The sequence below is a fragment of the Girardinichthys multiradiatus genome, chromosome 19 (genome assembly GCF_021462225.1).
Source record: "Girardinichthys multiradiatus isolate DD_20200921_A chromosome 19, DD_fGirMul_XY1, whole genome shotgun sequence".
Classification (NCBI taxonomy): Eukaryota; Metazoa; Chordata; class Actinopteri; order Cyprinodontiformes; family Goodeidae; genus Girardinichthys; species Girardinichthys multiradiatus.
In genome coordinates, this window is record NC_061811.1 from 13,556,880 (window position 1) to 13,584,826 (window position 27,947).

General features: G+C 39.2%; 1 protein-coding gene and 1 long non-coding RNA gene across 4 annotated transcripts in view; one reads left to right on the forward strand and one right to left on the reverse strand.

The window, feature by feature from the left end:
• Window positions 1-27,947, forward strand: part of LOC124855485 (latent-transforming growth factor beta-binding protein 2-like) — a 122,666-nt gene that overhangs the window by 25,771 nt on the left and 68,948 nt on the right. The window contains exons 4-8 of the mRNA XM_047345385.1: window positions 13,756-14,027; window positions 15,512-15,700; window positions 19,070-19,276; window positions 22,095-22,366; window positions 24,114-24,216. Of these exons, the coding sequence (XP_047201341.1) occupies window positions 13,756-14,027; window positions 15,512-15,700; window positions 19,070-19,276; window positions 22,095-22,366; window positions 24,114-24,216 (1,043 nt within the window). The remainder of the gene's footprint in view (window positions 1-13,755; window positions 14,028-15,511; window positions 15,701-19,069; window positions 19,277-22,094; window positions 22,367-24,113; window positions 24,217-27,947) is intronic.
• LOC124855486 lies at window positions 19,355-26,531 on the reverse strand. Of its 3 annotated transcripts, XR_007035098.1 has the most exons (5): window positions 26,243-26,531; window positions 22,060-22,181; window positions 19,947-20,056; window positions 19,520-19,857; window positions 19,355-19,437 (listed from the first exon to the last, which is right to left on the reverse strand). It is a non-coding gene; the product is annotated as an uncharacterized LOC124855486 (long non-coding RNA). The 3 variants fall into 3 exon arrangements; XR_007035097.1 differs by lacking the exon at window positions 19,947-20,056; XR_007035096.1 differs by lacking the exons at window positions 19,947-20,056; window positions 22,060-22,181; window positions 26,243-26,531 and having other exon boundaries at window positions 19,520-19,936.

Consider the following 27,947-nt stretch of genomic DNA (forward strand, 5'->3'; position numbering starts at 1 on the left):
GTTGTTAATCTTGAGCTTAACAGTAGGAGGCTTGTGAACTCCGTCAGTTCTAGATCCTGCACAGTTCAGTCTGAAGGTCAGGGTTAGTGGTGGATACTCCTGGTTCAGCAGAAACTGTGATAATTCACACAGGATGTACTCACCACCTGAGCCCTTCATGTCATCTCCACTCACCCCTCTGTTCTCTGACATCAACTCTCTGCAGGAAACAGAAATGGGCAGAACAGGATGTATCACCCTGCTAAGGTCATCTCTGTGGGTTTACTTACATAACCAGACTCAGGACGGCTGCCAGCTGGTACCTGGTTAACAAAGCAGTGAAAGTTTGCTACTGATAGCTGAAGTTCATGTCCTTCTAGACTTAAATATCTGATTACACATTATCAACAGTTCTCTCTGAACACTCTTGGAATACTGCCTATTCTTTGATGGGATTAAAATTGTGTCATCCAGACAAAAAAGTGTGAAGTTGCCCAACATTGTCAAAATGTAAAACACCAATGACCTTGAGTATTAAAGCCAGCATGTGCCCAGAGGCAGCCACTTACATTGTGTTACTGATGCTAAATAATTTAGTGTTATATCCTGCACATTTATGGGTGATGATCTTGAATAAAATTGCTGTGTTAAAATAGTAGACTGCATCAAAAAGCTACATGATTTTCTGTTGACAGAGCTCTCAACCATGAAAAACATATTTAACTTTAAATCCTGGGACAGTGAAATATTAAATAAAAACTTTTTCCCATAATTTCGGTTTTTAGGTAAATTCACACTCTCTGATCAGTGTGTTGGCATCACTTGAAGAGTAGTGCTTAGACCATTTTTAGTGCTACAACCACATCCATCTGTAACTTAAACAACTGTAACTTAGGGTTATTACGGGTTCCTATGAACATGTGAATAACGGAAAACAAAATGTTTTTCATAATTCCTTTCAAATAAAAACCCCAAAAGGTTGGTGTGCGTTGGTGTCCCTAAAGTTCTCCTTGTCTTTGAGTATAGGTGGACGGTTTGTAGTTGTGCCATAATCTTTCCATTTTCAATGGATGAATTGAACAATGAGATGTCTAAAGCTTTGCATAGTATTTTAAAATCTGAGCTTAATGTAGCATAAACCTCTTCACAACTTCCTCTAGGGCCTGTCTGCTTTTTGCTCAGTAATTCTAATTTCCCCTCGGGGATCAATAAAGTATCTTTGAATTGAATTTAATTGAATAATGTTTTCTAAAGACCCTCTGAGACCTTCACAGAACAGCTGGATTTAAACTGAGAATAAATTACATACAGGTTTGCTCTAATTGCTTTGACGTCCAAAGGCAGTTGGATGTACTGGATTGTACTTTACACTTACACACTACTTTGTGTTCGTTCAACACGTACTGTAAAATCCCAATGAAACACATTTATGTTCATGGTGGTACCATAACAAAATATAACGAAAAAGCTCAATGAGTATACATTATTTTTCAAAGAACAATATTAGAGATGTAAAGTTAATACTCCAAATTTACAAGAATAAAAGTAGTTTTCCATTGGTTTTATCTGTGGAAATTTCTCCATCAATCTGAGATGCTTTCCCACTTGTCTTTCACTTCTTTATCTGGAGGCTCTGCTCTATTCTTTCTATTGATATTCCACTTACGTTTCTGTAAACCAAAAATACACCAGGAATACGAATATCCATTAACCTACAGTATACAATTTGCCACATTATGTAAATAGGCTTTTGAGTTATTTAAAATAAGCTAGAAGTGTGCCGTGAATGAGGATGGAACAGAAGCTGTCTTTGCATTATAACCAAAGATGCTCTATCCCCAGCTGAGCTGTCTCTCTGATATATTTCTGATGTGTTTTTCAAGCTGTGTGCTGACACATCAGACTGCTGCAGGCGTGCTGCTGTTGTACAGGGAAGATCTACACCCTGCTGCATGTGTCACTTTATAGGCCCGGCTTGACTTCAGCTTGTACTTATGGTCAGGCGCTTCTTGTTGTTTGTCTATGGTTGCATATTTTTAGAGTTTGTTTTTGTGTTGATTTTTAGTTTTAACTTGAATCATCATGCTTTGTTTTCTTGTGGATTATTAACTGTAATCAGTTCAATAATATTAACCTTTTACTACTTACTAATATTTAAAATTTTCCCACAATGTCAGCTTGTCAAATCTATTACAGCATGTTTTATAGTTGGGAGCACAGACTTTTTATTTAGCACATTATGTTTGGCGGCTAACAGTTAATAAGGTGAAAACCTACAAATATTAATTTTCATTGCATCGAGATCTCAAACTATATTAGCAGTCTTCTTTTATAGTTCATCCCTAGTGGCAATAAAAATGCTAAACGCATGTCAGAGTTTACACATTGGCATGTGTTATATTGGGCACTTTTTCTGAGACTGGAAAAACTGTGTCCAACGTTTGTCACAGAACTCTGGCTAAAACCACAGCCAGAGAAATGAAAACAGAATACAAAATGGGAATAGAATTTGATTGAACCTTGTGACATGAAAAAACAATAAAAATACCCAGTTAGAACAACAATACATGCAGGTTTCTCTGCATCAACTGTTATGCTAATGTTGGCCCTGTCGTTTTACTGGTGACTAATGCGGCTGGTGGTTCTGCGGCTTGTTGACTCTAGGCTTTGCACATAACCACCCAGCTGTTTTTCAGAGGAAACTGTGGTCATGGTGGGAGTTCTTCATGTTTATCATGGATCACTAGTAACTTTCACTCCCACTTCAGACAAACAACACTACCATCTGCCGAGAGCTGCTGTCAAAATCTTTTCCAGCAGATGATCTTTGCACCTGCAGGATTTAAAAGAAGTAGTGATATTACTCTTGATACTTTTGATTAAGATCAAATATGCATCTTGTACTCTCTAAAATCAAAACATGGAGCTTGGGAAAGTTTTCTTACTGTACCAGCCGGCTGTCTGGTTTTCTACTCAGAGATGTCCAGAATCTTCCTCTTGTTTTGCTTTTTGGCTGCTTCTTAAACAGAGGCATTGTTGATGAAGAGCCTGGTAAAGGGGAAAAGGATAAGGTAATTCCCACAGGTTGGACAGTACAGGATACCCTCCTCTGAATAGGTCTCTATGCCTTTTCTAAACAGTTGTGATAATTATCCCTGCATTGGAAGGGCTAACTGGCTTTTTGTTTGGAGTTATATTTGGAGCAAAGCTAGTGCTTTAGCTGTTTTTTGAGCACCTTTTTTTGTGGTTAGACGGTTTGTGTTCTAGACTTGTGTAATCCACACCTATTTTACACTGGTCTTAATCACAGATGGCTGGCTGAGAATTTACAAAGGCTGCCCTGTCCTTAAGCGATCCCTCAATACGTCGGACAAGAAAAGGAAATGTTGGGCTTAAGTGTATCCAATATAAAAGAAAAAGCCAGCCAAGACTGTTTAAGTACATTTTGCTTTTAGTGTGAGCCTAGATTTACTGTAGATTTTTGGATATCTTTAATACTGGCTGAACCGGGCTAAGAGGAGCTGGTAAGCATCTTCCTAAATAGATAGAGCCAAATGAGTCCCGTGAGTGTTTGGCTTCCTGCGAGGCCAAGCGAACTATGGCCAAAGCAACAGACTTATATATGTCTGTCCCTCCATTGAAACTTTCTAAAAGCTCCAGCAAAGTCTCAATCCAAAGCCAAATCCTTCTCATCGTCCAAGATTCTGCAGCTGTTAGACCGTCAAATTACAGCACAGTGCTTATAGAATGTAGGGTAACTATCCCAGCATGCACAGCAGTTTCACTGCTGAGGCAGATGGATATGACATCAATCAAACTCATCTGCTAGAATGAAGCATGGTGCTGAAAGTATGAACCAAAGCATGGCTGTGTGGGACCAGCTAATCCATTCTGGCTGTGCAGAGTTCACTGTGAGGCCAAACAAAGAAGTAGATCTCTAAAACTAGTCATTCAACAAGCTTAAGGAACACGCAAATAAATAATTTACTATCTAATCCAATTTCACTTTACTTACAATGTATTTTCTTCTTCCGGAAAGAGATATATGTAGATCCATAACCAAAATCAAGAAGTTTAACACAATTGCCACCCCCCAAAAAAATGTAGTGGTTTGTAAGTCTCTAGTTAATTTATCCACTGTAGGACAATGACATCAAGAGAAACTTCTGAGCAGTTTCTTGGAGACCTAACATACTGGCACACTGTGGAGGGCTTTAAAAGCTCTCTGTGGTGAGCACAGTCTGGCTATAATTTAACACAATGATGAATGACCCTAAAAAATCGCCTCAGGCTTATAATGCATATGATGGATGGAAGGAAAGTTCCAGTGTTAAAACATTCATATGGCATCTGCACACTAATGTTCTCTCCTTCATTTGGCTCAGACACTGAGAAAATAACAAAGATACTAGAAAAGTGATCCATGGACACCAGCAGACGTTTGGTACTGACAGAGGACACATACAAATTAAAAAAACACAGTAAAAGAAAGCATTTTCTCATTTCTTATGTACACCTTATGCCCTGAGTCACCTCAGTGGTCTGGTTGTTGACTCTTCTAGAGCTATCTGTCCTGTTTTGTACCCTCTTCCTTCAAGTTTGATTGTTCCTTCCCTTAAATTGATGATTGTAATTGTTTCATAGATGCGAGTGGTGGGTGAAGGGAAATTCATTCTATTCACCTATTTACTTCCACAGACCCCACCTAAACTTGGGAAAAGGATATTTTACTTATGTGTTTTGAAAAAAAGAAAATTCATACTTTTAAGATCTTCAGTTATTTTTGGCTACAAAACATGATGATAGTTGGCCTTTAAAGCAGTAATAACGATAACATAAAGAAAATAAATGAAGCAGTGAAGGTGCTTCTCTAAGGCTGGAGGTTATTGATGTAAATTTTAAACTTCCCTGATTGAGAGACAATGGACATGTTGGTATTATGTAATGCGTATAAACCCTTTTCTGTTTTTTGGATGCCAACTTATTTTTGGACATTTTAATGTAAATTAAATGGTGGGAGTTTTTCAAGTGTATTCTTTGTTGGGCTTTAGTCTCAAACCAGTCTGTCCATGAATCCTGTTTAGCTTTTTTTAACGCAACACCAAGGTATTTCACTTCTGTTACTGACTAAAAAAACTTCTCCATTTATGAATGTAGGGTTCAACATTTGCACTTACCTAAAATCAAAGAACATCTCCTTTGTCTTGGTCCTTTGTCTGTTTTTAGAACAAGGTTTACCTTTTCCCAAAAACAACTATAGTAGTGTGAAGTTTTCTTACTTCTCATCCTTGTATCAGCCCACTTTATGCCTACACTTAGACCCTTATGTTCTTGGTGAACCTCCACTGAAGTTTAAAAATCAGCGCTTTATCCCTCTTCAAAGATTTCCTCCACCTACTCTCTTGTTGGAAGCTGTTTTTGGCTTGCTGTCAAAGCAGACTGACACATGATGCTGACCAGCAAATAGACATACCATCAGTCAGCACTTTGTAATGGCTCTTCCTGCTGACCTGTCTTGTGGCATTTCACTAAGTGTATGATCAGAGCAACTACAATAAACCGGAGAATATTAAATGGCCTCTCAGCTAACCACGTCTCCGGGCATTTTGAGTCTAGCCCCTGAACCGCAGTTACCACACTGTGCTGCTTCGATCCAGAATCACAGCTTTCTGGATTTCTTCTACTTTGAAAACTAAACTTTATAATTACTCAGGTGAAAACAGATGTATTGGCAAATGCATTGATAAGAAAGGTTTTTTTTTATTTCACAACTCTTGTGATAAACCTGACTGTTTGGTCATATATTTTGATCATGTTGTGTCTGCTGACTTCAATGTGGTCAAATTAACTGAAAATCTGTTTTCATGCTGGTGAGGAAAGCAATGGCTTCAAAATTAAATGGAACCATATCTCTTTATTTGTCTGCATATCACTTTTTCTGATCCAAATAACAGCCGTTGGTTAGTAGATTTTTGTTCTCTGTTTTTCATTCCCATTCACTGTAATTGATTTCATCCATGCTTTGGCTGCTACTAGCCAACTCTGAGTAAGACATCCAGACAGTGAGAACATAATTTTGTCCAGCCTCTGTCGTCGGTGCGATAAACTCTGGGACACACCCAGTTTTTCACAAGGGGGAATATTCTGCCAAGACCCACAATTAAACAAGTCATAATGACTAAAGATGTTATCAAAGACTGGACCTTAATTGCTCACTGATGTTTGGCCTTATGTGACCAATTGTACAAGGAAAACTTGTTTTACTAAAAGACCAACTTATTTTTAATGCCTGTTTCTTTGGCAAAGAAAGTTTGTTTTATTTCAATCAAACTGACTTGGGAAAAGTGGCCCATCACAAGATTATACGCTTTTTTTTTTTGTTACCATCAAAACTTTCTAGCGATTTCTTCATATGGCCTGACTATTCTGCAAAACAAGTGGTGAGAAAAGCTTTTCAGTTAAAACCTTTTGTGCCAGGGATTAAACATTTACAAAAAGCTGTAATTTAGGGTAGGACTTTAATGTGTCAGTGGCTGCTATAGAGTTATTTTTGAATTTCCAATAAACACAAACCTTACCACCACCATCCTGTTGCATGGCCTTGTTGCTATGAGGAACACACAACAGTATGGCAAAAATCTTCTTGCAACTGGATATAATAGTTACCGGTGCATGCTCCGGATCAGTCATGGGGGTTTTATTGGAAGAAATGCATGATGTATGGATGTGGTTGTTCTGTATTGAGCTTGAGGAATGAGATGACCACTTTGGGGTTTGACCACAGGTGGTACAGATGGTTGGTGCCCTGACTGAGTGAAAGGATTTATATTTTTTTCTTTTTGAGACTTCGTTTCACCTCCTGAAAACTTTTTTTCCCTTTTTGGCACAGTAGTAAACAGAAAACCTCAAATCCTAATTTTCTTTAACAAAAACTGCTTTTCACTAAGTACTTTCAAAACATCCTCAAACAACCATAGAATTAGCAACTGAAGTTCTAGCTGGAAAAGAAAACGTTTAAAATAATCATAAATTAGTTCAAAAACAGTTAACTTTAAAATGGTGATGAATGTGATGGATGTGTTAACTCTGATTATGAATTATTATTTTCTTCCAAAATAGATTACATGTTTTAAACCATGAATATGAAAGCAAATTCAGTCAAGAAAGTTTTGTATACCAGGATAGATTGGTTACATTAATTTGTCTCTCTCTTGTTTCAAGAATGTGGCAGAACAAAGAAAATCAATTAATTCCTCCTTAAATGTGTAATATGACTTGGGCTGTATGTTATCCAGAATCAGCTTCTGATTGGTTCATCAGCTACCGAGTCCCAAGGCAGTTTAGTTTTGAGACTCAGCAGAAAGAGGCACAAATACAACCAGAACCAGCAAGATGTTATTCCTGATCATGTCAATGAGAAGCCCGGTCAACTTACCAAGATTAATCAGGGAAATGTTTTTGCTTGCATCGCATAGTTGTCTAAATGTATCGAATTTGGTGTAAAATTCTTTTGAGAATTTTTTTTTTCCATTGTATCACCTGGCTCTGAATCCAAAGTAAGGAATCTTTAACCATCTGAACCAGAACCAACAGTAGCGTGTAAGAACTGCAAGCGGGTCAGTCCTGTTAGTTAGTTGACAGCCCAATTCCAGACCACAGCAGGCCCTGTGTTTCTGTTCTGTTGTGCTAGTGTGGGAAGCTGGTGGATCAAGACATGGCTCTAAAGCTTTGAATTCTTCCTTTTTCTTTTCTCTGATTAGAAAAAGAATCAAGCCACAAGTCTCTTTCTTTAAACTTCCAAGAGACTTTTGATAAAAAAGTTTCTGTTACTGTTTCTTCTCTTTCTATTTCTGTTGTTTAATCCTATATGAACGTTTCATCTGATTTGATGCTAAATTAATCTTAGTTTAAAAACTCACAGAATTTCATTTTGTAAAATGTGAAGGTCCAAAATCAGGAGAATTCAGGAGAATTTCTGATTATGAGACCAATTGAGACTGATTTATTTATCTTTATTGATGTTGTTTAATGTAACGTGTTAACACTAGTATGACCAACAGAGAAACCACACAAGTTATAGGAAAATTATAATAAAGTTGAAATGAATAATTACGTCAGTCTTATGTATCTGAACTGTCTGGCATATTTTCACTCTAAACTTCACTTTTGTTAATGTCTGAGACGTCACAGAGATTCATAACACCACTGGGCTTTGAATAGCATAACATGAACAAGAGTCAAGTGTGTATGCATTTGCTAATGCTCTCGAATAACGCCTCCCGGGACTAAATTTAACAGTCTGCACTCCCCCTACTTGTCTGCGTATTTTGAAGCTCTATCTGTTGCAGAAACTATTACAGAAGAATAACTCTCTTGTCATTCCTGAATATAAAATCTTGAGTGAAAGATTAATTTCCTCTGTAGATTTCACAAGTGTTTCCTAGTTTAACTTCTTCTATCCTGACAAATGTAGTGTTTATGCAAATATGGTGATATGGTTTATTCTTACACAAGACACCATTTGATTCCAAATTTCTTAGCTGTTGTCCTACCTCTTGGTAGGAAATGCTTAAAAGTTTTGGAACAGTAATACAGCATTGCTTCCAAAATGTTTTGTATACCTCACATGATGATCCCTCACTGACTGCAAAGGTTTGCATGCCAATTGCACTCATAAATCTTGTCTCTGCATTGTTGCCAGTGTTTGCAGTGATTGAACAGCACAATGTTTTCATTGTTTCTGCTGCTATATGCAAAGTTTTTTCTTAGATTTCTACTGTTCACCTCAGTTAGACTGATGATACACCTTTGAAAGAGAGAAATGTGTGCAAACTTTAATTTGCATTTGGTCTTTGATAGCTATCATTCATGTACCCATTTACCAACCAGGATTCAGATTGCACTAATTGTGTCCAGTTCTTGTGTAATGCTGACTTTTGGCTGATGCTTTACATTGGAGAGAAGAAGCATTTAGGCATTTTGTTAAAATAAAAAATAGGACTAATGAATCAGAGTTAAATGACAGTGCTGGCAAGAGTTTTCCATTTGACAATTTGGAGGTTGTGTCCAGTCCAACACAAAGAAAACTGTGATTGATAAAGTGGCAAACTTTGGAGCTATCTGGTGTTACAGTTTGACCCAGACTGGGATAGCTATGCCAGGAACCTGCCTGCTGTCACACGGGTTTTTTTAGACAGCCTGTTTGAAGCCACATTGTTCCATCCAAAAACCCAACCGCCTCGTCATATTCTATTCAATTTTCTGCTTTAGTTGCTATAAAGAAACAATCCAAACCTTTGGATGTCTGTTTGGACTTTGCTATTCTCAAAAAAATCAGAATGAAAAATTAACTTTGAGTAGCTGGAAGTGTGTAGGGCTTTAAGTGCTGAAAGAACTGGTTAAAAAACATTTAATATCACTGTGCTAACCTTTATTTTTTTATTTCAAGGTATTCTAAGCCCAGAAGTAGGTTCTTGACTTGGAATACATCAACTGTCAAAAGTGCTTTATTTCTTTGGGAGATTTATGCAGACGGAGGATTGTAAAAGCACCTCAGAGGCAGAAATGTTAGTGAATGAATCAGCTGTGGCCCATACGTCTCTGAGCAATGCTCCCCATAAACATTGCTCAAGCCTCGTCATGAAGAGTGGGCTAAGACGATAGTTTAGCATGTAAACAGTTCCTGAGGATCTGGGTCACTATGTGTGTGTATGCATGAGAGGATGATCGGAAGAAATACAAAATTCCCCGGTCTGTCTGAGAAGTACTGGCCTCCCAGTGGACAACTTACAGGAACACCTCTTAAACTATGGGAGTTGTAGCTTTCCAAGTCTCCACTACAGGGGTTTATTGGCGGTTCAACGAGGACGCCTCACAAAATTTCACCCAAACCCCGAAACTTTGAGCATACACCTGGCATTTTCCTTGGCAGTCTATTTCAAAGCTCTAAGATCAACAAGGTTTATGTGCAGCATCAACAGAGATCAGAGGATTTCAGTTCTTTTTGACCATCTTCCAGTTTTTTATACTGACTTTTGCTTTTGCAGTGCTCGCCTGTATGCTGTTTGTGCTCCTAAAAAGCCCTTCCGTACGACTCACCCAGATCAATGTGATGTGAAGTTGGAACTACCATTCATGCAACCTTGTGTTGTAATCCAACAAGGAGTTTAAAGATTGTCAGCTAAATGCAAAGTAAAACTTTAGCAATTCTTGGGAGCTTTGCATGGCTTGGCCATGGCTGTTTGTGATTGTAATCTTCTCAGATGTGGTGTGATGAGGTCTTTTTCCACTTGTACATGTGAAATAAATAATATTGATGAGGGATCTTTTGTGCCAATAACTTATGTCTTACTTGGAAGCTTCTTTTGCTGATGCTTTGAGCAAACATTTGGCCTGAGATTTATCAAAATTCTTTTGAAAAAAGGTTGAGAACATGTAAATGCTCAGTAAAAATGCTTGTTACATAGTTAATCTTCCTTATGCAATAACATACCCCACGGTATACTGTACATTCGCGAATAAGGTTCCTAGAGCCTATGAAAGAGAAACAGAGAAAAAATCTGCATTTAATGACATGTTCTCTTGTCTTTTGAGGAAAGACAGTCATTTCATGACTGAAACCAGTCATTAATTACTAATTCAAAGTTTAACCACCTAAAAATATAAAGTTTACATAAAAATGCTTGTTACTTTTAGTTTAGAGGAACTATTAGTGGTGCCACTGACTTGGCCAAGGATGATTTTGTTAAAACTAAATACTTCTTAACAATAAAAAATTTTTCCAGTTGAAAAGTACTCAAATCAAAGGTTGGATTTCCATACATTTTTCAATGTTAGATTTAGGGACGAAGCCTGTGTCTCAGATTTGTTCTAATATACTATCTTCATTTTATTCTTCACTTTATTCACCCAGAACATCTAACTCCAGTTAGAGATACATTCCTGAAGAACATGGTTCATTTTCATAAACTTTTATAGAGAAACATTTTCTTCAGTGATGAATTTCTGAGTAATTTCTTCCTCTCCTTAAACTGAAGTCTTGTCAAGATAAACGTAATTCACTAAGCATTAAAGCCCTCAAGAGAAATTCCAAGCTGAAAAACCATTCGGAGGGGCTAGGAGGACTTTTATGAGGCTCTTGCGGTTCCTGAGCAAAAGAAAAAATAGGGAAATTGCTACAAATTAGATCATGCTGCAGGGATCATGTTTGTGGTTGAGCTCATTAGAAATGTTCTCACATCTCCCACCCAATGTTATAAAGCCTGAAATAAATGTGATCACAGCACTAATGCATTCAGCATATGGAGAACTGCAACACCCCACATGTGAGGACTCCCCTCTTAAAGGGCATATATTATCATTTTAACAGCTTTTTCTTTTTAATTGTGTTCGGGGTTATAGCTCTTTATTGTTGAATTAATTTAATTGACAATAGATATGTTAAAATACACATGAAAGAGCAAGAACAGGAACAAGGCAGCTGAAAACGTAGACAAATTTTGTGGAAGAGTAATGTTAGCTTTAAACGTCAAACTCGGACAACAGTGTATAACACAATGTCAACCCGATAGAAAAGGAGGGGTCTTTGTTTAAAGTGCTTTATTTATATGGAATAATTTCTCAGCTTAAGGCTCCAAACAAAGAGAAATAAACTAGTCACATTAAAATATACTTAACATTTTCACCTCATGGGGCTGCATGGTGGCACAGTTGGTAGCACTGTTGCTTTCCAGCAAGTGGATCTAGGGTTCACCTCCGAGCCGGGGGTCTTTCTGCATGGAGTTTGCATGTTCTCCTCGTGCATAGGTGGGTTCTCTCCGGGTACCCACCTATTCCCCCACAGTCCAAAAAAATGACTGTTAGGTTAATTGGTCCTTCTCAATTAGGTGGATGGGTGTGTGCTTGGTTGTTTGTCCTGGGTCTCTGTGTTGCCCTGCGATGGACTGGCGACCTGTCCAGGGAGTACACTGCCTCTCGCCCATAGACCGCTGGAGATAGGCACCAGATCCGCCGCGACCCTGTATGGAAGAAGCAGGTATAGAAAATGGATGGTAGATTTTCTCTTCATACGCACCCATATGTTAACCCATAGCGGCTCTCTTTTTGACACAACTGCCAGGTTATTTAAAACAGTTCTGTTCTTTCAGGAGAAGACTTCCACAAATAACCTAGAACCCTTAAGATGTTCCTCATGATGAAATTGGAGGTGGACAACATTGTCATATCCTCCCTGCTTGCCCTCTGATCAAAAAGCAGGGAGGATAATGATGAGCTCATGCTGTGAGGAAGTGACTTTGCCATTTGAATGCGTCCTATAGTCGGAAGGAGCAACATCTGGCTAAGCCCAGGAAGCGAGGCAGGATGCTTGCAGGCCAGGTGTCAGCATTAGCAATGGAATTGAGCCAACCATAACTTGGATTAGAAACTGTAACTGGGCTGGGCATATCTGTACATCCTTTTACCACCATAACATCAGAACCTCTTGTTTGCCTATGTTGTTTCAAATGCGTAGGACCCACCCTTTAGATTCAGCATCTGGGTGAGCAGCTGCCAGCTGTGTGTGCTGCCTGAGTCTTTTGAAACAATGACGTGACAGACCATTATCAAATGTTTGCCTCCTTTTCCTCCCTTTTCATTTAGTGTCCTGTCCGTATTAACGACAGGAATGTACTCTGAAAAAAGAGAGACTTGCAGAGGCTTGTGCATAGCTGGGACAGTGTGTGTGTGCATGTGTCTGCTTTTGTGTTTGCAAGTGTGTGTCCAATATGCTTATTGTCAGATTATTGCTTTGTGTCTGTAGTTGAACACATTGCATTCAGTGTATACAAAATCTGTGGCTCAAAAACTCAATGCAAAATATGTAATGAATGGCTTATATCCTCATTTGGGCTTTGATCACAACCTCAAGTAGCGTGTAAGAAAGCAGGTGTGTTTTGTGGTCCTGCTCCTTTGATTGGTCCGGCAGGTTTTGTCTTTGTCTCGCTCTGTCTGTCAGTGCAGATCACTGTGATGTTTTGGCGTGGATGGATCCCAGCATTCCACAATCAATTGCAAAGTTCAGTTAGGCCTGTCTGCCTCCTCCTTTCAGGTCACATGAACTCAGCTTCGTACTTGTGCAACTGACCCAAAATCAAATGCTCACCGGTACACAATGTGCCCCTTTTGGCCATAGTTTGACTCGGTTCGCTGGCCTTAGCTTTAATACTTCCTCTATTCCAGTAGAAGTTGGAGGAAGTTGTTCCTTAGCTAGCCGCAGGAGTTACTAATCTAGTCAAAAATACTCTGTGGGTGATGGAAAGATCTAATCCAGACACCTTTTCAGACACACACACACACACACACACACACACACACACACACACACACACACACACACACACACACACACAGATAAAGTGGGAGTAGTAATTCTTTTCTATTTTAGCTGCCTGAACAGTGTAGTCCTGCGCAATGTTGTTACTGTCTAGCTCATTGTCAATGATTGTTGGGGCTCTTTGCAGCAGATGTCAGTTGAGAAACCCTTTGAGCTTAAAGAATGATATGGTGTTATTAAATTCATTAAAATAAAAGAGTTTTAAAATTGTTTTTTTACCTCAGGAATAAAATCAGTTAGACAAAGCAATGACCTATACAGAATCTCTCAGGAGTTAATTTAAGTTGATTTCACAGTGATGAACATATAATACGTTTTGGACGGGTGTGTCGTTTTTCATTCTGTTAATATGCTGGATTTTTATCAGGGTTTTTTTTTTTCTGGTGGTATGATGTGATCTGTAGGACCCAAGCAAGACGAGGACCTGCATTCTCCTCGCCTCAGCATACTGGGACCTCCCGTACCGTGAAGCGTTATCCATCATCCTCCGAACCCATAACCTCCAATGCCCTGCCCAACGGCAACAGCGTTGCTAATGGCCATGGCAGAGAGCAGAAGAACAAAAACTGGTATGACCACAGGAACAGACAAAGCAACACGCCATCCCTTAACGGTCAAAGTCCTCCCAGCGACAGCCATTTACAGGGACAGTTCAACAATGTGTTACATCCAGCTGGTAAGGAAACTAAACATTTCTATAATTTTTTCTCAATTTTACCTTAGTGTCTAACATTTGATTTTTTTCCCCCAGCTTCACAAGGAACTCTTCACATTCTGATGCAGTTAACTGATGAATGCAAATTAAAAAGATCAGAAATTTGCGGCTCACTTTCTGGTTAATGTATAGGTTTTACCAGCTAATACTGACATTAGCCAATTCCAATATAAGATATATGAATATTATTTAAAAAAATTACGATATTGTGCCATGTTCTTTATTAGACTAGGATAAGCAATGTCACGATGTGTGTGTAAGAGACAGGGCCAGTGTTTTAGATCCAACATAAAATTATTATAGAGTCGACATTTTAAACTGTCTGTTGCATCTTATATTTTTATTAGCATGATTCGTGCTGCTAGCATTACTGAAACAGCTGTCTCCATGAGTATTCCCTAGTGAATTTAGATCCTTGCGACATTTCCAAAAGGCTGAAAACATTATGAAATTAACCATGGTCCATGGAGAGGGAGGTTAAACACAAACGGATACATTTGAATTTTGCCGTAATTTGTGCACCCTTCCTGTTATCTACAGAAAGTCTTGCTCTCTTTTGCTCTCTGCAGCCTGAATGTCTTGACCTGTCATAAAAAGTCTGTTTTTAAATAGCTTCCTACATCCCTGTCCTGTTCTTTCATTTTAAATACCTTACTGATACTTAAAATAGCTAACTTTGATTCTTCACCACTCATTAGGTCCACAACAAAGAATATTGTTGTCAACCTGGTTTACAGAATGAAAACAGATCAGGTTTTTTAGGTCTCCGACAGGCTGGTCTGATTGAGATCTCCAAAAGATTTCTATAATGCAAGCACACCCTGTTAAACTGGAACTTAAGGACATTAGCTACTGTGGTTTGCTGCACTCAGGCAGATGTTTTATATAATTGATGCATTCATTGTATATCTTTACCCTAACCTCTCCTTAATGACAAGCACTGACCTTTGGTGCTTCTTCTTGCAACAGAAACAACTTGACCTTAATATTTCTACATTTATTCTTGAATATTTTATCCAGTGCAAACAGCTGTCTGAAGTTCTGGCTTCTGTTCTTTTTCTTGCTCAGTGCCAGGGCAGCGGCTGTTGAACATATTCCCACCATTACGCCATGTTCACATGCACTTACTCTCTCTTTGTCTCCCTCATACATACACACATCCACAACACCTTCTCCTAAAGATAGAGAGCTTGGAGCCTCGCCCAACACCTAACAGTTCTCTTCTCCAGCCCCTTTCCCCGGCCTGTGGCACATCGCTCATTGGGCTGCAGCATACCACTGGTGTACCGTCAGTACACACCCTTGCACACTTATAAACCTTGTGTTCACCCAGATCAGGAGTGTGTCACTTTGAGGCTGAGGCGGAGGAAAGATGCAGCTCTACTTTAGCTTGTTTCTTCTCCTGCTGCTGCTTTTTCTTAAGCAGATGTGCTTGTGCCTTCCAGGTTCTAACCTCACCTCCAACCTGGACCGCATTAAGATCGTCTTCACACCTATGCTCTGCCGGAGGATGTGCAGCGGCGGGCGCTGCTATAACAGCTGCGAGAAGGGAGATGTCACCACTGTATACAGTGAGACATCGCAGCAGCAGCAGCAGCAGCAGCAGCAACCAAAGAACCAAGGCTTCAGACTCTGTAAGTGTTGACTCCCAGCCCTCAAATCCTGCTTCTCTTAATAGTTTAAGCTTTTTGTTTATTACGTTTTTTTCCTTCTCAGTGTCTTTTCTGCTTACTTTCTAATTCACACACACTTTCTATGTGTCTCAATTCTAATATTTCATTCCTCTTTTATGAGGTGAGATGGACAAAATGGATACCCAGTAGCATGCTCTCTGTTCCGAACACTAAGCTCAAAGAACAAGCAGAGTGGAGCAGATTAAACTTGAGCTCTATATTAAAAATTTGCTCTCAAGGAGGAAAAAAAGCAACTGAGAAAGCATGGGTAAAGCTGTAGAGGCACTGTAAAATGGGGCTAATAGACACACACGTGGAGTTGGTACTCCCACGCTCCCAGCACTTAGCCCCATCCCTTTGTGGTTTGCACCTTGTGGTTGGCCCTGCTGTTAACCATTTAATATGCTCCTTGGGAGAGCAGAAATGAATGACAAAATTGATGGAGAGGCAGAAGGAGAGAAAGAGTAGCAGCATGAGCAGGATTTTATGGGGATTACATTAAACCTGCCATTTATCCAGGGGCTTTGCTCCAAATTCACACAGAACAGTGTCTATGGGAAGGGAGGGGGTGGTCAGTGCCAGGGCAAGGGGGTCACAACCTTGCATGTTTCTTGGCATTTCTCATTAGGTTTAAAGATCTAGCTAAGAAAAATTATTAGGGGGAGAAAGGTGCATACATGCCATATATTATGTTTCCTAGTGTGACATAAGAGAGGTGGCCACATGAGCACCAGATAAAAAAATAAACGTTATATGTATTTTGTGCCTCGAAACAATTTTCTTTTGTTTTTATGAAGATGCTGTCATTGGGAAGTTGGCATACCTGTGTGATGATTAGGTGTCCCCTGTTTGCTGCTGACAATAGTGAGACTATTTTACATGCTTGAGATGGCACTGCACTGCTTTTCATCCAGCTCCAGAATCTCAGTTTTTCATTGTAATTGGTTGGGGGGCAGCAGAAAAAGGGCCTCACCCTTGGTGTCATTCATGCTTAAACTGGCACTGTACAGTAGATGTCACATTCTTACTAAGTAGTTCTTTTTGTTGAACATTTGTTGCATTTCGTCATGTTTTAACGACATATGTTAATGTATTTAATTCGAATTTTGAATGATAGACCAAAACACAGTAGTTCATTGTTGTGAAATCTGAAAAATGAGGCCTGCATAAGTATTCATCCCCCCCTGAGACAATACTTCATAGTATGTCTACCAGTTTTGCACATCTACAGTAGACAATGGCATTTTGCTCATTTTACTTTGCAAAATAACCTAATCTCAGATTAAATGGAGAGCATCTCACTAACCTTGCTTTAATCTTCTCCACAACTTCATCCCTGATCTTTCTGGTTGGTTCTTTGGTCTTCATGATGCTGTTTGTTCACTTACATTTTCTAATGCCGGTTAGATCTTTATCTATATCTACATCTTTATTTATACTAGGATTAAATTACACACAGGTGGACTATTTACTAATTAGTTGGCCTCTGAAGACACTTGATTAAACTTTTATTTATTGGTATCAATGTAATAGGGGGTGAATAAATATGCACATAACAGTTTTTCAGATATTTATTTGCGAAAAAAAGGAAAACCATTCATAATTTTCCTTTAATAAAGTTTCTTTTTTTGACAAAATGTCAAGTAGTTTAGTGCCTAATAATGCTTTCGCAATGCATTTAATTTGTAGAAGCAGGCAGCATTCAACCAGCCTTCACATTAAAATCTTAACTAGAAATGTAGCTGGTTTATAAGCTATAAACAGGTTGTTGGTGTACATTTACATCCCTGTTAAAGGGATTATAGAACAAGGTGTTGATATCCCAAACACTTTTTGACAGAGGCCTCCAAAAAGATTACATTCTCCACACCTCAACTGCCTCTCTCAGCAGCATACTTCTTTATGCCCCTGCTCATTCTCCAGAAATCTCCACTGATTACATAAAAGCACATGTTAAAAGAGGATAAGATGGAACACTATAATTCCTTGGGTGTGCAGGGATGCCCAGGAATGTCGAGTAGACACCAAACTGCTATCTCATGCTGTTGTTATGTTTCTGCACGATGCAACAAACTCTGGCTGGATAATTAGAACAGGCTCTCTTGATTCACAATCTGTTCCTTTAAAAGACTGTACAGAAGTCTGTTTTATAAAGTGAAAAGGGTATTTGTTTTGAGGCTGCTAAAGGGTCAGAGTTGTCAGCACTATGTTGGTCCAAGAATAGTTCATGCCAGGCTGGAACTGGTCTGACACAGACCAGCACAGACACACTGAGTTTTAATAGCCTCTTTTAGCTGATAATTTAGCCGGCATGTCGAATCGCAGGAGGCCTTCCTGTGTGTCTGACCTGCTTTAGCCTCTATGTCTGGCTCTTTTTTGGCTGCATTGTGAAGTTCCTATCACTATATTCCTTTCTGTAGTACTTTGTCATTTCTGTTTAAAAATGTCCTTCTAATCCCTTATAGTCATTGTTATTTTTATTCCATTCCCCTCTCTTACATACCCCTGCAGTGTCACTGCTTTTAATGTTGGTTGACAGGGAGCTCATTTCTCTGCATGCCATTGAGACTGTCCAGATTTCTGTGGTCCCTGTTTGCACCTTATTAGTGTGGGACTGTCTGCCACAAAGAGACAGAGAGGATGCAGCTTACAGTACAAATCCACAGCAATGAGACTTTTTCATTTCTTAATATGTAAATCTTTGGCTTCTCTACTTTAAAACAGACCCCCATTTTTAGGGCTGTGTTATTGCTGAGTGCTGAAAAATGTCCTTTTTACATTTATTTAGGTTCTAGAATATTCTTTGTTCGTCATGGCTAGATAGAGTTGTAAATTCTGATTTTCCTTTGATGGTTTGAGGTAGAAGAGGTCATGTCAGAACAAATCTGTAGATGGGAGCAAGTCCAGGTATGCAGGGGGCTTACCTGGCACCCGTCACTTAGGCCAAAAGACAAGGCCTTTGAAAGGTCTGAGAAGGCAGCACATCTGGTGACTGCTGGCCTTTTTTTCCTCCAAGCAAAGCATTGCAACCAATAAATCAAACTGCTGACAGACTATCATTTGAACTCCCATACAAGAGGAAAGGAATGAGAGGACAAAGTTGAAATTTTATAAATGTCACTTGGAATGAGGCACCTGGTGGTGAACAGCATGACCACTGCCTACTGTTTGCAAACAAACCCTGCCAACTGAAAGCCTTAGGACTGTGCCCTTCCTATTAGCGCTGCCCCTTCTGTTCCCTCTTACTTGATCCTTGTGGTTGAAGATCATCCAATTAAAATTTGGAGTGTTGTGTTTCCCTATCATTTACTTTGTGCTCCTTCTCTGCAGTCTTCTGTCAAATCCCCTGCATGAACGGAGGCCGATGCATTGGCAGGGACCTGTGTTGGTGTCCGTCAAACTCAACGGGGAAGTTTTGCCACCTACCGGCACCGCCGCCCCCCAGACCCACTCTTCACAGCCACAAGGATGCTGGCCACCAGGGAGTGAAATCACCTTCCCATTCCATGTACACTTTGCCGTTGTCCAATCAACAAGGTAAACATTTATACAGCCAAAAGTGTCCTAATGGGGTTTTCTTAGACTCTGAGATACACAACCACGAGGACAAAGACAGCATTTTAACAGTTTATTGAGAAACACACTTAAAGGTCAGACTGGAACCAGGACTGGAACTGGTGGACAAACGCGGGGTTTCTCTGAAGGAGAAAGACAGAAGCTGGTAAACACTCTGGGTGGAAACGGAGAAACTGTGAATGTGTTCTTTAGATGCTGACTTACAAGGGATGGGTTCTTGGCAAGACCGGGCGGGAAATAAGTCCTTCTCCATGGTGGCTTGAGGCTGACAGGCTGCGAACAGTTTTCGGAGGATGAAGTGCTTCGTTTCCTTCTCTTCCAGGAAACTCCACTATGGTTGGAGAGTTTTAACGTTGGAGGGTGGACAGGCAGGTTGATGGGTGGTTCTCAGGTGGCTCCTGAGAAGCTGGGCTTGGAGTTGGAAGCAGAGAGGAGGCTCAGGGCTGAGGTGTCGAAGCTGGACTTCCCAAACTCCTCTGAACATGACATGAGTGAAAACGGAGACCAGAAAGGTTCCACGACTTCCTTTAGCAAAGGGTGATCTGCAAGGCAGTGTAGAAAAACAAGGAGATCAGAAAAAACTGCTTGGAAGCAGGACTGCAGAGAAGCAGAGGTCTAGCTGTTACCACACCAAGTAACAAAATGAGCTGACGCCTCCCTCTGGGCTTCCACTCCATAAGTAGCCCAGCTGATTGCTCTCAGATGAGCAACACCCATGCAGCAGCACCTGCCAGTCACACCCTAAACAGAGAGAACACAGGACACAAACAGCCTGCATGCAGCCTGTAGACAAACCACCGTGGATATGACAAAAAGAGGGTAGTGCTCTGTTTGAATTCATTTGAAATGGATTTTAAATGGATAGTTTAGGATTTTTGAGGCAAGGGCTTGGTTAATGGTTATGAGCAGTTGATGTTATCATGCTTGCTTAGTGTAAATTAGTTGGTCTCAGAGGCTAAAGATAACCTGTAGTCTGAAAATGGCTGAGACCAGGGTAAACCTCTATTGTCTTAAACTAACCCCTATGTCAAAAGTATGAAAGCTTTATGGTGAACTCTATTTTTTGAACTGTTCATCCAATATTACAACTGCATTGGGTGATATTTAAACAGAGACCAATGATTATTTACATGGGAATTAGGAGATGGTGGGGCTTCACCAGTGAGCTTCCTGTGTGAAACACCTACTGAGAATGGAACATATAAAGCATTTCCAGTCAAAATAATACTCTTATAGAAAGATAAAGGAAGATAGAAAGAAAAACGTTTATAGTGGTTGAAGAGAATTATATTTTATAGATTTTAAGAATGCATTTAATTTTATTTCACACAGTTAATCTGACCACTAATGCTTTACATTTTCCATTGTCGGTTTGTGTTACACACAGGATTGAGAAAAGTAACACCAAAGAAAATCTGATATGATGGTGACATTTTTTCACACTGTTTTTCAACAACTTTTTTCAGTGATTGGTGCCATTTGCAAGGTTTTCATAATTAACTGTAATAACAGTGAGAGATTGAGAAAAGTGACACCAAACAGCTCGATACTATACTATTTACCATTTTATATAAAACAGAATTCAGAAGTCAGAAACATATTAAGGTTATCTTTTTCTAAACATTTTTGTTGTTGTTTTTTTTTAACAATTAGTGCCTTTAGCGCGTTCAGCATTTCCCTCTGTGTATTAGGGTTCACTGCAAACACATAATATCACCAGCAGCCAGATTGGACCATGGCATGTAGATAAGTCACCTTCAGCATAGTATCTGATCTAAGAATGACATCAGTGTTGGGTCCACTACGATATTGGATCAAATCAATCACACCTCTACTATCATTACTAATTTTGACTCAAATCCTTTTCTTTTAAATTCACGACAGGGCTTGCTCTTGATTTTCAGCACTGTTTACAGTGTAGACCTCTGCTGCTGTGGGACAACTGTAGAGGCCAGACTCTATTTTAAGCAAATGAACTAATAGATGAGTCAGTGGAAGTCCTCACAGTTTGGATAAGGCCTCTTTTATCATAACAGCTGTGGTTATCAGAAACAGAGGTGAGAGACAACATGATCTTTTATAGTAAAAAATGAAAGATTTGCTACTTTACTTTCCTCCCTTTGAAGCTTGGAGGTTTTTCCCCATTTAATAATGTTATCTGTTGGTATCTCAATCATTTCAACAGTAAATAGAAGCAGATTAAGTTAATTAAAGAGACAAATGTCGATGTTGTTTTGTCACTACATATAAACTTTCCATTTTGTGTGTGTGCTTATTTATACAGAGTCTTGTTAGTGACTCTTGATAAAATCTGCATCTTGAACTGTGCAATCTGTCTGCTAGATTATGATTTATGAGAGTGGGTCAGGATTCTGGGAAAAAACCCTGGCACTCCCTGAAGATAGATGCTTCCCCTTCTGTCAGAAAGACAAAGGGGCTCGTTCTAGACATTGTAACATCTTCTAAGCTCTACAGTAAATCTGTTATTGGTTTTCAAATTGATTTGATTTAAACCAGAACATCCAAAACTCTTTGTGTTCCCTTTGTTGTGTAGTAGTTCACTGCCAGGAATTCTCAGTCTACTCTAGATCTCATAATTTGTAGATGAAGCAAGTGTTTGTTGAACAAGTTTGTGGTTGAGATTAGCTGATAGATCAAACATTGAATGTAAATACAACTTGTATCATTTGGATGTTGATGCTTCGACTTATAATGCTGTAATTTTCAAAATGTAAATCACCCACTGTTTTATGTAAAATCTGGATATCTCTGTCCCAAGTGTCTCTCCACCCATCCTTGGTGAACGTCCACATTCAGCATCCGCCAGAGGCCGAGGTCCAGGTTCACCAAGTAGCCCGAGTCCAGCCTGGACAGAGAGCAGTCATCACAGACGGCGCTCACTCTGTCCAGCAGCGCTCCCAGCCTGGAAACGGACTTGAACACACCAGTGAACACAACGGCAGACTCACACATGTCAATGGCCACAGTTCAACTCCCATCCTCCAGAATGGGCACGTTGGAAGATGCTTTCAGGAAACAGTGGATGGACAGGTATACTAAGCCTTTAAAAAGCAATGTTTAAACTGTCGTCACTTGGACATCATGGAGCATTATCCTCATATTGCAGAGTGCAGAGGGGAAACTTGGTTTTATCGTCACAGTTCTTTGGCTTCTCTGAGGTCTGCTGTCTAAAACAGATAGTCAGCCCATGTGAATGATTTATTTTTATCATCAAGATCTTATGTGCAAGCCAAGGATTGAGTAAAAAACGAGTTAGAAGCAACCATTGTCTAAGGAAAAGATTTGAGAGCTTCCAGAAAGCCTACAAACGGGTGTTTTAATCCAAATTTAAAAGATATGAAGAATATTTAGCTAAGTTGAAGCAAAATCTGATGAAATAATGATATGCTTTAATAAAAATGTTAAAATTTAAGCAATAAAAATCGTGTAACAATTTGCACATAGCATATTTGTTTAGATTTTGCTAAATAGAACGTGTAAGTTTTAACCTGCGATTAAAGCATAAAACATTTTACTTTTTAAATCTATTTTAACAAGGGGGCATGTAAGTATTTTCCATGATGGACACAGCCAAGATGTGCCGTTCATTAGCAATGTCCGCCACAGGATTAACATGTTCAGCTTGGTGGATAGTTTGACTTTAACATTAGCGCTATCTCCAAACTGATTACAGCTGGATGCAAAATGTTAAACTCTCTTCTAGCAAGGTGACATGTTAATCTCCAATAATGGACGGCACATCTTTGCTCTTGATTTGTACTTACCCCTCAAAGATCTTTGCTGTTATTACGTTTCACTTTAGCATAAGCATCGCTGCTAATTAGTTAAAGCCAGATACAAGTCTAATTTATTGCTCAAAGACAAATACATTCTTAACCACAAGTCTTATGATAGTTTATACGTTTTACTAAGTTGACATATTAATTCATAATACAAACCATGTAAACATATCCTGTTGGGTTGTAATGAGAGCAGCTAATGGTTGACTGAACCAACATCTTCTGCAAAAATGGAAATCAAAATGTTTAGGTGAGATTTGTTACCATCACACATAGCTATTGTTGCTAGAATTAAATCATTATTGAACATTACACTAACAAACTAATATAGTTGGTTAAAATGTACACAATTTTATCGGCTAAGTAAAGAAATTGCAATCATTATGTACTGAAACCCAGATAGGAAAGTCTGTGCATGAGTTTAGCTAATGTGAAGGCTAGCAGAACATCTGCTCAGTTTGAAGCTCTTTGTCTTTAGTTACAACCAACTATTGGTCCATAATAAAGTTGTTTCTTTCCACTATTATTTCCCATTTTCTGTAATCGGGTTTAATAGGGGCTAGAAATTAAGCTTTAGAGTCACAATGTTAAAGAAGAAGCAGAATCTCGGCACAAAAGAAGCATTAAAAAAAACTTTTGAATAAAGTTTTCCCCTTGTTTCTGCCAAAACAAAATCATGCTTTCCAAAGGGAATCTTCTGTGTTACATTACAGGTAATGGCTAAAAAATCTAATAACTACAGTTTGAGAGTCTGTCATTTAGAAATTTACCACATACCTTAATGAGGCACGCAAAGAGGTTCATAGATGATTTAAGTTTGCAGATGTGTCCAGTTCACTCTAACCCTGAAGAAATATTTTCTTCAATCATATTCTGAAATAACCACACGTCCAACCTTGCCAGTGTACAAACACTCGCTTGTAAACAATCAGGCATGGTCAAACTTGTAATCCTAAAACCTTGCTTCACAGATTTAACACAGCTGTGTGTCGTTGCAGTGTGGCAAACCTCTGCCAGGCCTAACCAAACAAGATGATTGCTGTGGAAGTGTGGGTGCCTCTTGGGGCCTGAACAGGTGCCAAAAGTGTCCAACCAAACCAGGTAATCCTTCAGATTACTATCAATCAGTTTACACTGTTTTCATTCCTTGAACTTGGTTATATAACATGTTTATATCCGATGCATAACCAATTTGTATAATTTTTGATACACTTTTTATGTTGATTTGTTTTGCTAGTTGCTCCAAATAGTTTGCAGAAATTAATAAGCAAGTGATTTCCTCAATACAACCTAGGTGGCAGTGTTTATCCTGATAAAACATTTATCACAATCCTTAACACATATGACTGAGAATGTGACTTGAGTTTGCAACCGAGACATGAGTCACACCTAAGTCGCAAAAAGAAAGATGTCAGACTTGATCTAGACTTGCATTCTAATGACTTGAGACTTGACTCGGATTTCAGATCAGAGTGCCCACTCTCACATATAACCTTCATTTCACCTATTTATGAATAAAAGTAAAAAGGCAATTGTAGAATATTGGATTTAATGATTACTATTGTCCCTTCTGATTTGCCATAGCTTATACAAATGACCGGTTACCATGGCAATGTTACACATAGTATGTATGATTTCTCTGTATTGCTTCTCAGCTTGTCTGTTTTTATTTATTGCCATCCACAAACAAATATTAACAGTAAGCCACATACCCCAGTTTAGATAGGTGCAGTAACCAGGGAACTTCGTGGAATATGAATTATTAATACATCATAGCAACCTGTCTACATTTGTTGTAGCATCATTATAATAAGCACACAGGCATCAGTCAAACTGACCTCTGTATAAAATGACTACTAAATGACCGCCAAATGACTTTGGGTAGTTACAAAACAAACTTTACTAATATCTGACTGTTTATTCTTTTGCTGTTAATCTAGCGTCATTACAAAAACAATTCTAGATCTTCAAATTCCAAGCAATTCTTGTTTATTTCATTCAGGAATTTGTCATTAACTTGTGTTACCCATTTCTACTAGTTTTCTCTAAGAGTAGAATCAATTAATACATTATAACTTATTAATAAAAAAATCACTACAGTCAACAGTTGATTTTAAATTTCTGACAAAAATAAAGATCTTAAATGTTTTTAATGTAAAATTAAGGTAAAAGAATTTGATCTGTACGTGTGACCACATCATACCAATGTGCATTCTGGCCTTGTGGGGGCTGCCTGTCAGCTACTCCAAACAACGGCAGTAGGAGAGACATGAAAATTGACCATGGCTTGCTCCTCAAAGACTAGAAACTTGACTTGCACTTGGATTTGTTGTTCAAAAACTGAACACTTGACTTGTACATGGGCCACAAATATAAAAAATCTGACGTGGACTGTCCTCTTAAAGACTAAAGACTTGTCTTGAATTGCTGCTGAAGGACCCAAGACTTGACTTGGACCTGCCTCTCAAAGACTTGGGACTTTGATTTGGACTTGCCCTTTAAATACTTAGCACTTGACTGGGACCTACCCCTTAAACAACTGAGACTTAACTTGGATTTATTGCTTAAATACATGAGACTTGACTTGGAATTACCCTTTGACCACTTAAGGCATGCCTTGGACTTACCCCTTAAAGAATTGAGACTTTACTTGGACTTGACGCTTAGAGAGTTGATACTTAACTTAGACTTGCCTCAAAGACTAGAGATGCCCAAATTTGAGACTTGTTATCAACCTTTCTCTTCAAAGAGGTGAGACGACTTGGATTTACCCCATCAAGAATTTGTATTTCCCATTTGAGGACTTGACTTGACTTGGACTTGCTCCTTAAAACAAATCCCTTGTATGTCCAAAAACGTACTTGGCAATAAAGCTTTTCTGATTCTGATTCTGATTCTGAAGACCTAAAATGTAAGCTGGACTCACCACTTAAAGACACAGACTTAACTTGGACTTGGACCTTCCCTTAAACACTAAGGACTTGACCTAACCTTCTGAACTTGCCTCCAAAGACTTAGACTTGACGTAGACTTTAGCCTGTTAGAGTTGAGACTTGACTTAAATTGTTTCACTCAAATACCTGACATGTACTTGCCACACAAAAACACGAGATTTATTTGGACTTACCCTTCAAATACTTGAGACTTGACTTTTACTTGCCCCTCAAAGACTTGAGACTTGCCTTGCAAAATACAGCTATTAAAAGTAAAACTTTGATGATCACGAGTGGAAAACGTTCCTCCTTAGACAGCATCATGACTCTATTTTCCATCCAGGGGTTCAACCCTTGGTTTTCACTTCCATAAAACCAAACCCTGGATGCAAATAAAAACACATTTAGCATACTGATGAGATCCTGGCAGGCACGCCACCCATCTTGTGGCCAGAAAGACCCAGGGTGGCCTTTAAAGACTGAGGAAATGATTGGCTCTCCAACCTGAGCTGTGGTTGGTTTGAGGGAAAGTGGCAGGGTGGCTGCTTGCCGGCAGGCTGGGTGGGTGGCAACACTGTCCACATTAGATGGGAGCTGCCACTCGGCCTGACAGCTCTGAGTAGGATTTAGATTCACTGTTTGTCCTTGCATTGCATATTCATTTATCTCCTAGTTTTCTTAATCATATTGTAACAATGCCCACATACGCAGCGTGCCTGAACCATGTTTGACTGGACCTTAATCAGAAGCAGATACACACCCTCTCCGCCTCTAGCATCAATAATAGATGTCTATCTGTTCTTTCTTGGCTCCCCCTCAGCCTGCCTCATTCCCATCTTTTTCTGTGTCTTCAGCGTGATCTGTTTTGGCTCCCAGATGTTTTCCTCTCCTCCTTCCTTTGAAGTTTTGGGGTTGAAATAAGAGTGAATTCCCTGATTTCTTTTTGTGGCTGTTTTTGGGGATGTAACGTGCTGTAGGCTGAAGGGTCACACGCAGGAAGACACAAAAAGAATAGTGTTAGAAAGGAAAAAATGAAGTCAAAATGAAGTCATCTACTGCGTCCCAAAGGCCTCAGAGGAAAATTCAACAAGATAAATACTTTGAATTCCCTCTCAGTGTTATTGTTCTTAGTTTAGACCTTAGAATTACCCTTAAGCTCTAGTACATTCTTCCCAGACTAGTCAGGGTTTCACAGGAATCACATGTAGTTTGGACACAATAGCCTTTAAAAAATTATTTTATTCTCTTGTTTTTTCTTTCACTTTGAATGAGTCAGCTGTGAGCTTTCAGCATAGAGACGAGTCCTATAGCTTTATACAAGCCTCATGCGTCTCCGATTGAGTATGTGATAATTATGCCATAAAGCTTAGTTTGTGTTTAGGCGTGCAGTGCTGCCATTGGCCAAAATGAATGGCTGACTGAGGCCAAGGCTTACAACATCTTCTTTTTATACTCTAAGAAGATGCCAGTGTGAGCACAGTTTAATGGAGTTTGTAGTTTTTAGTCTCTTCTTGTCTCCACATTAAACTCAGTATATGTAAATCGTCTTCATTTGACCCGTTAGAAACTACTTCTGTTACAGTCTGGGTGTTTCTGTAGTCTTGTGCAAACACTTCACTGCTGTTGATTTTATTATGCAGCTGGACTTTATTTACCCCTATAGAACAAGGATTTTATGTCGTGGCAATCGCTGCGTGTTTGTGAAGGAGAGCGGTCATTCTGGAGGTAAGAATGCCAGCCTGTCCCAACTTACTGGGAGACGAAGCCTTCAGGAGCCAAGACCTTTAAAAGTCACATGCTGAGGATTCCTGCAGTAATGAGATCCAGAACAAGTAGAACAAGATGTAGTTAAAGTCATCCTTCTGGCTGAAATGAAGAGGTGGAGTAACAAAACGGGCC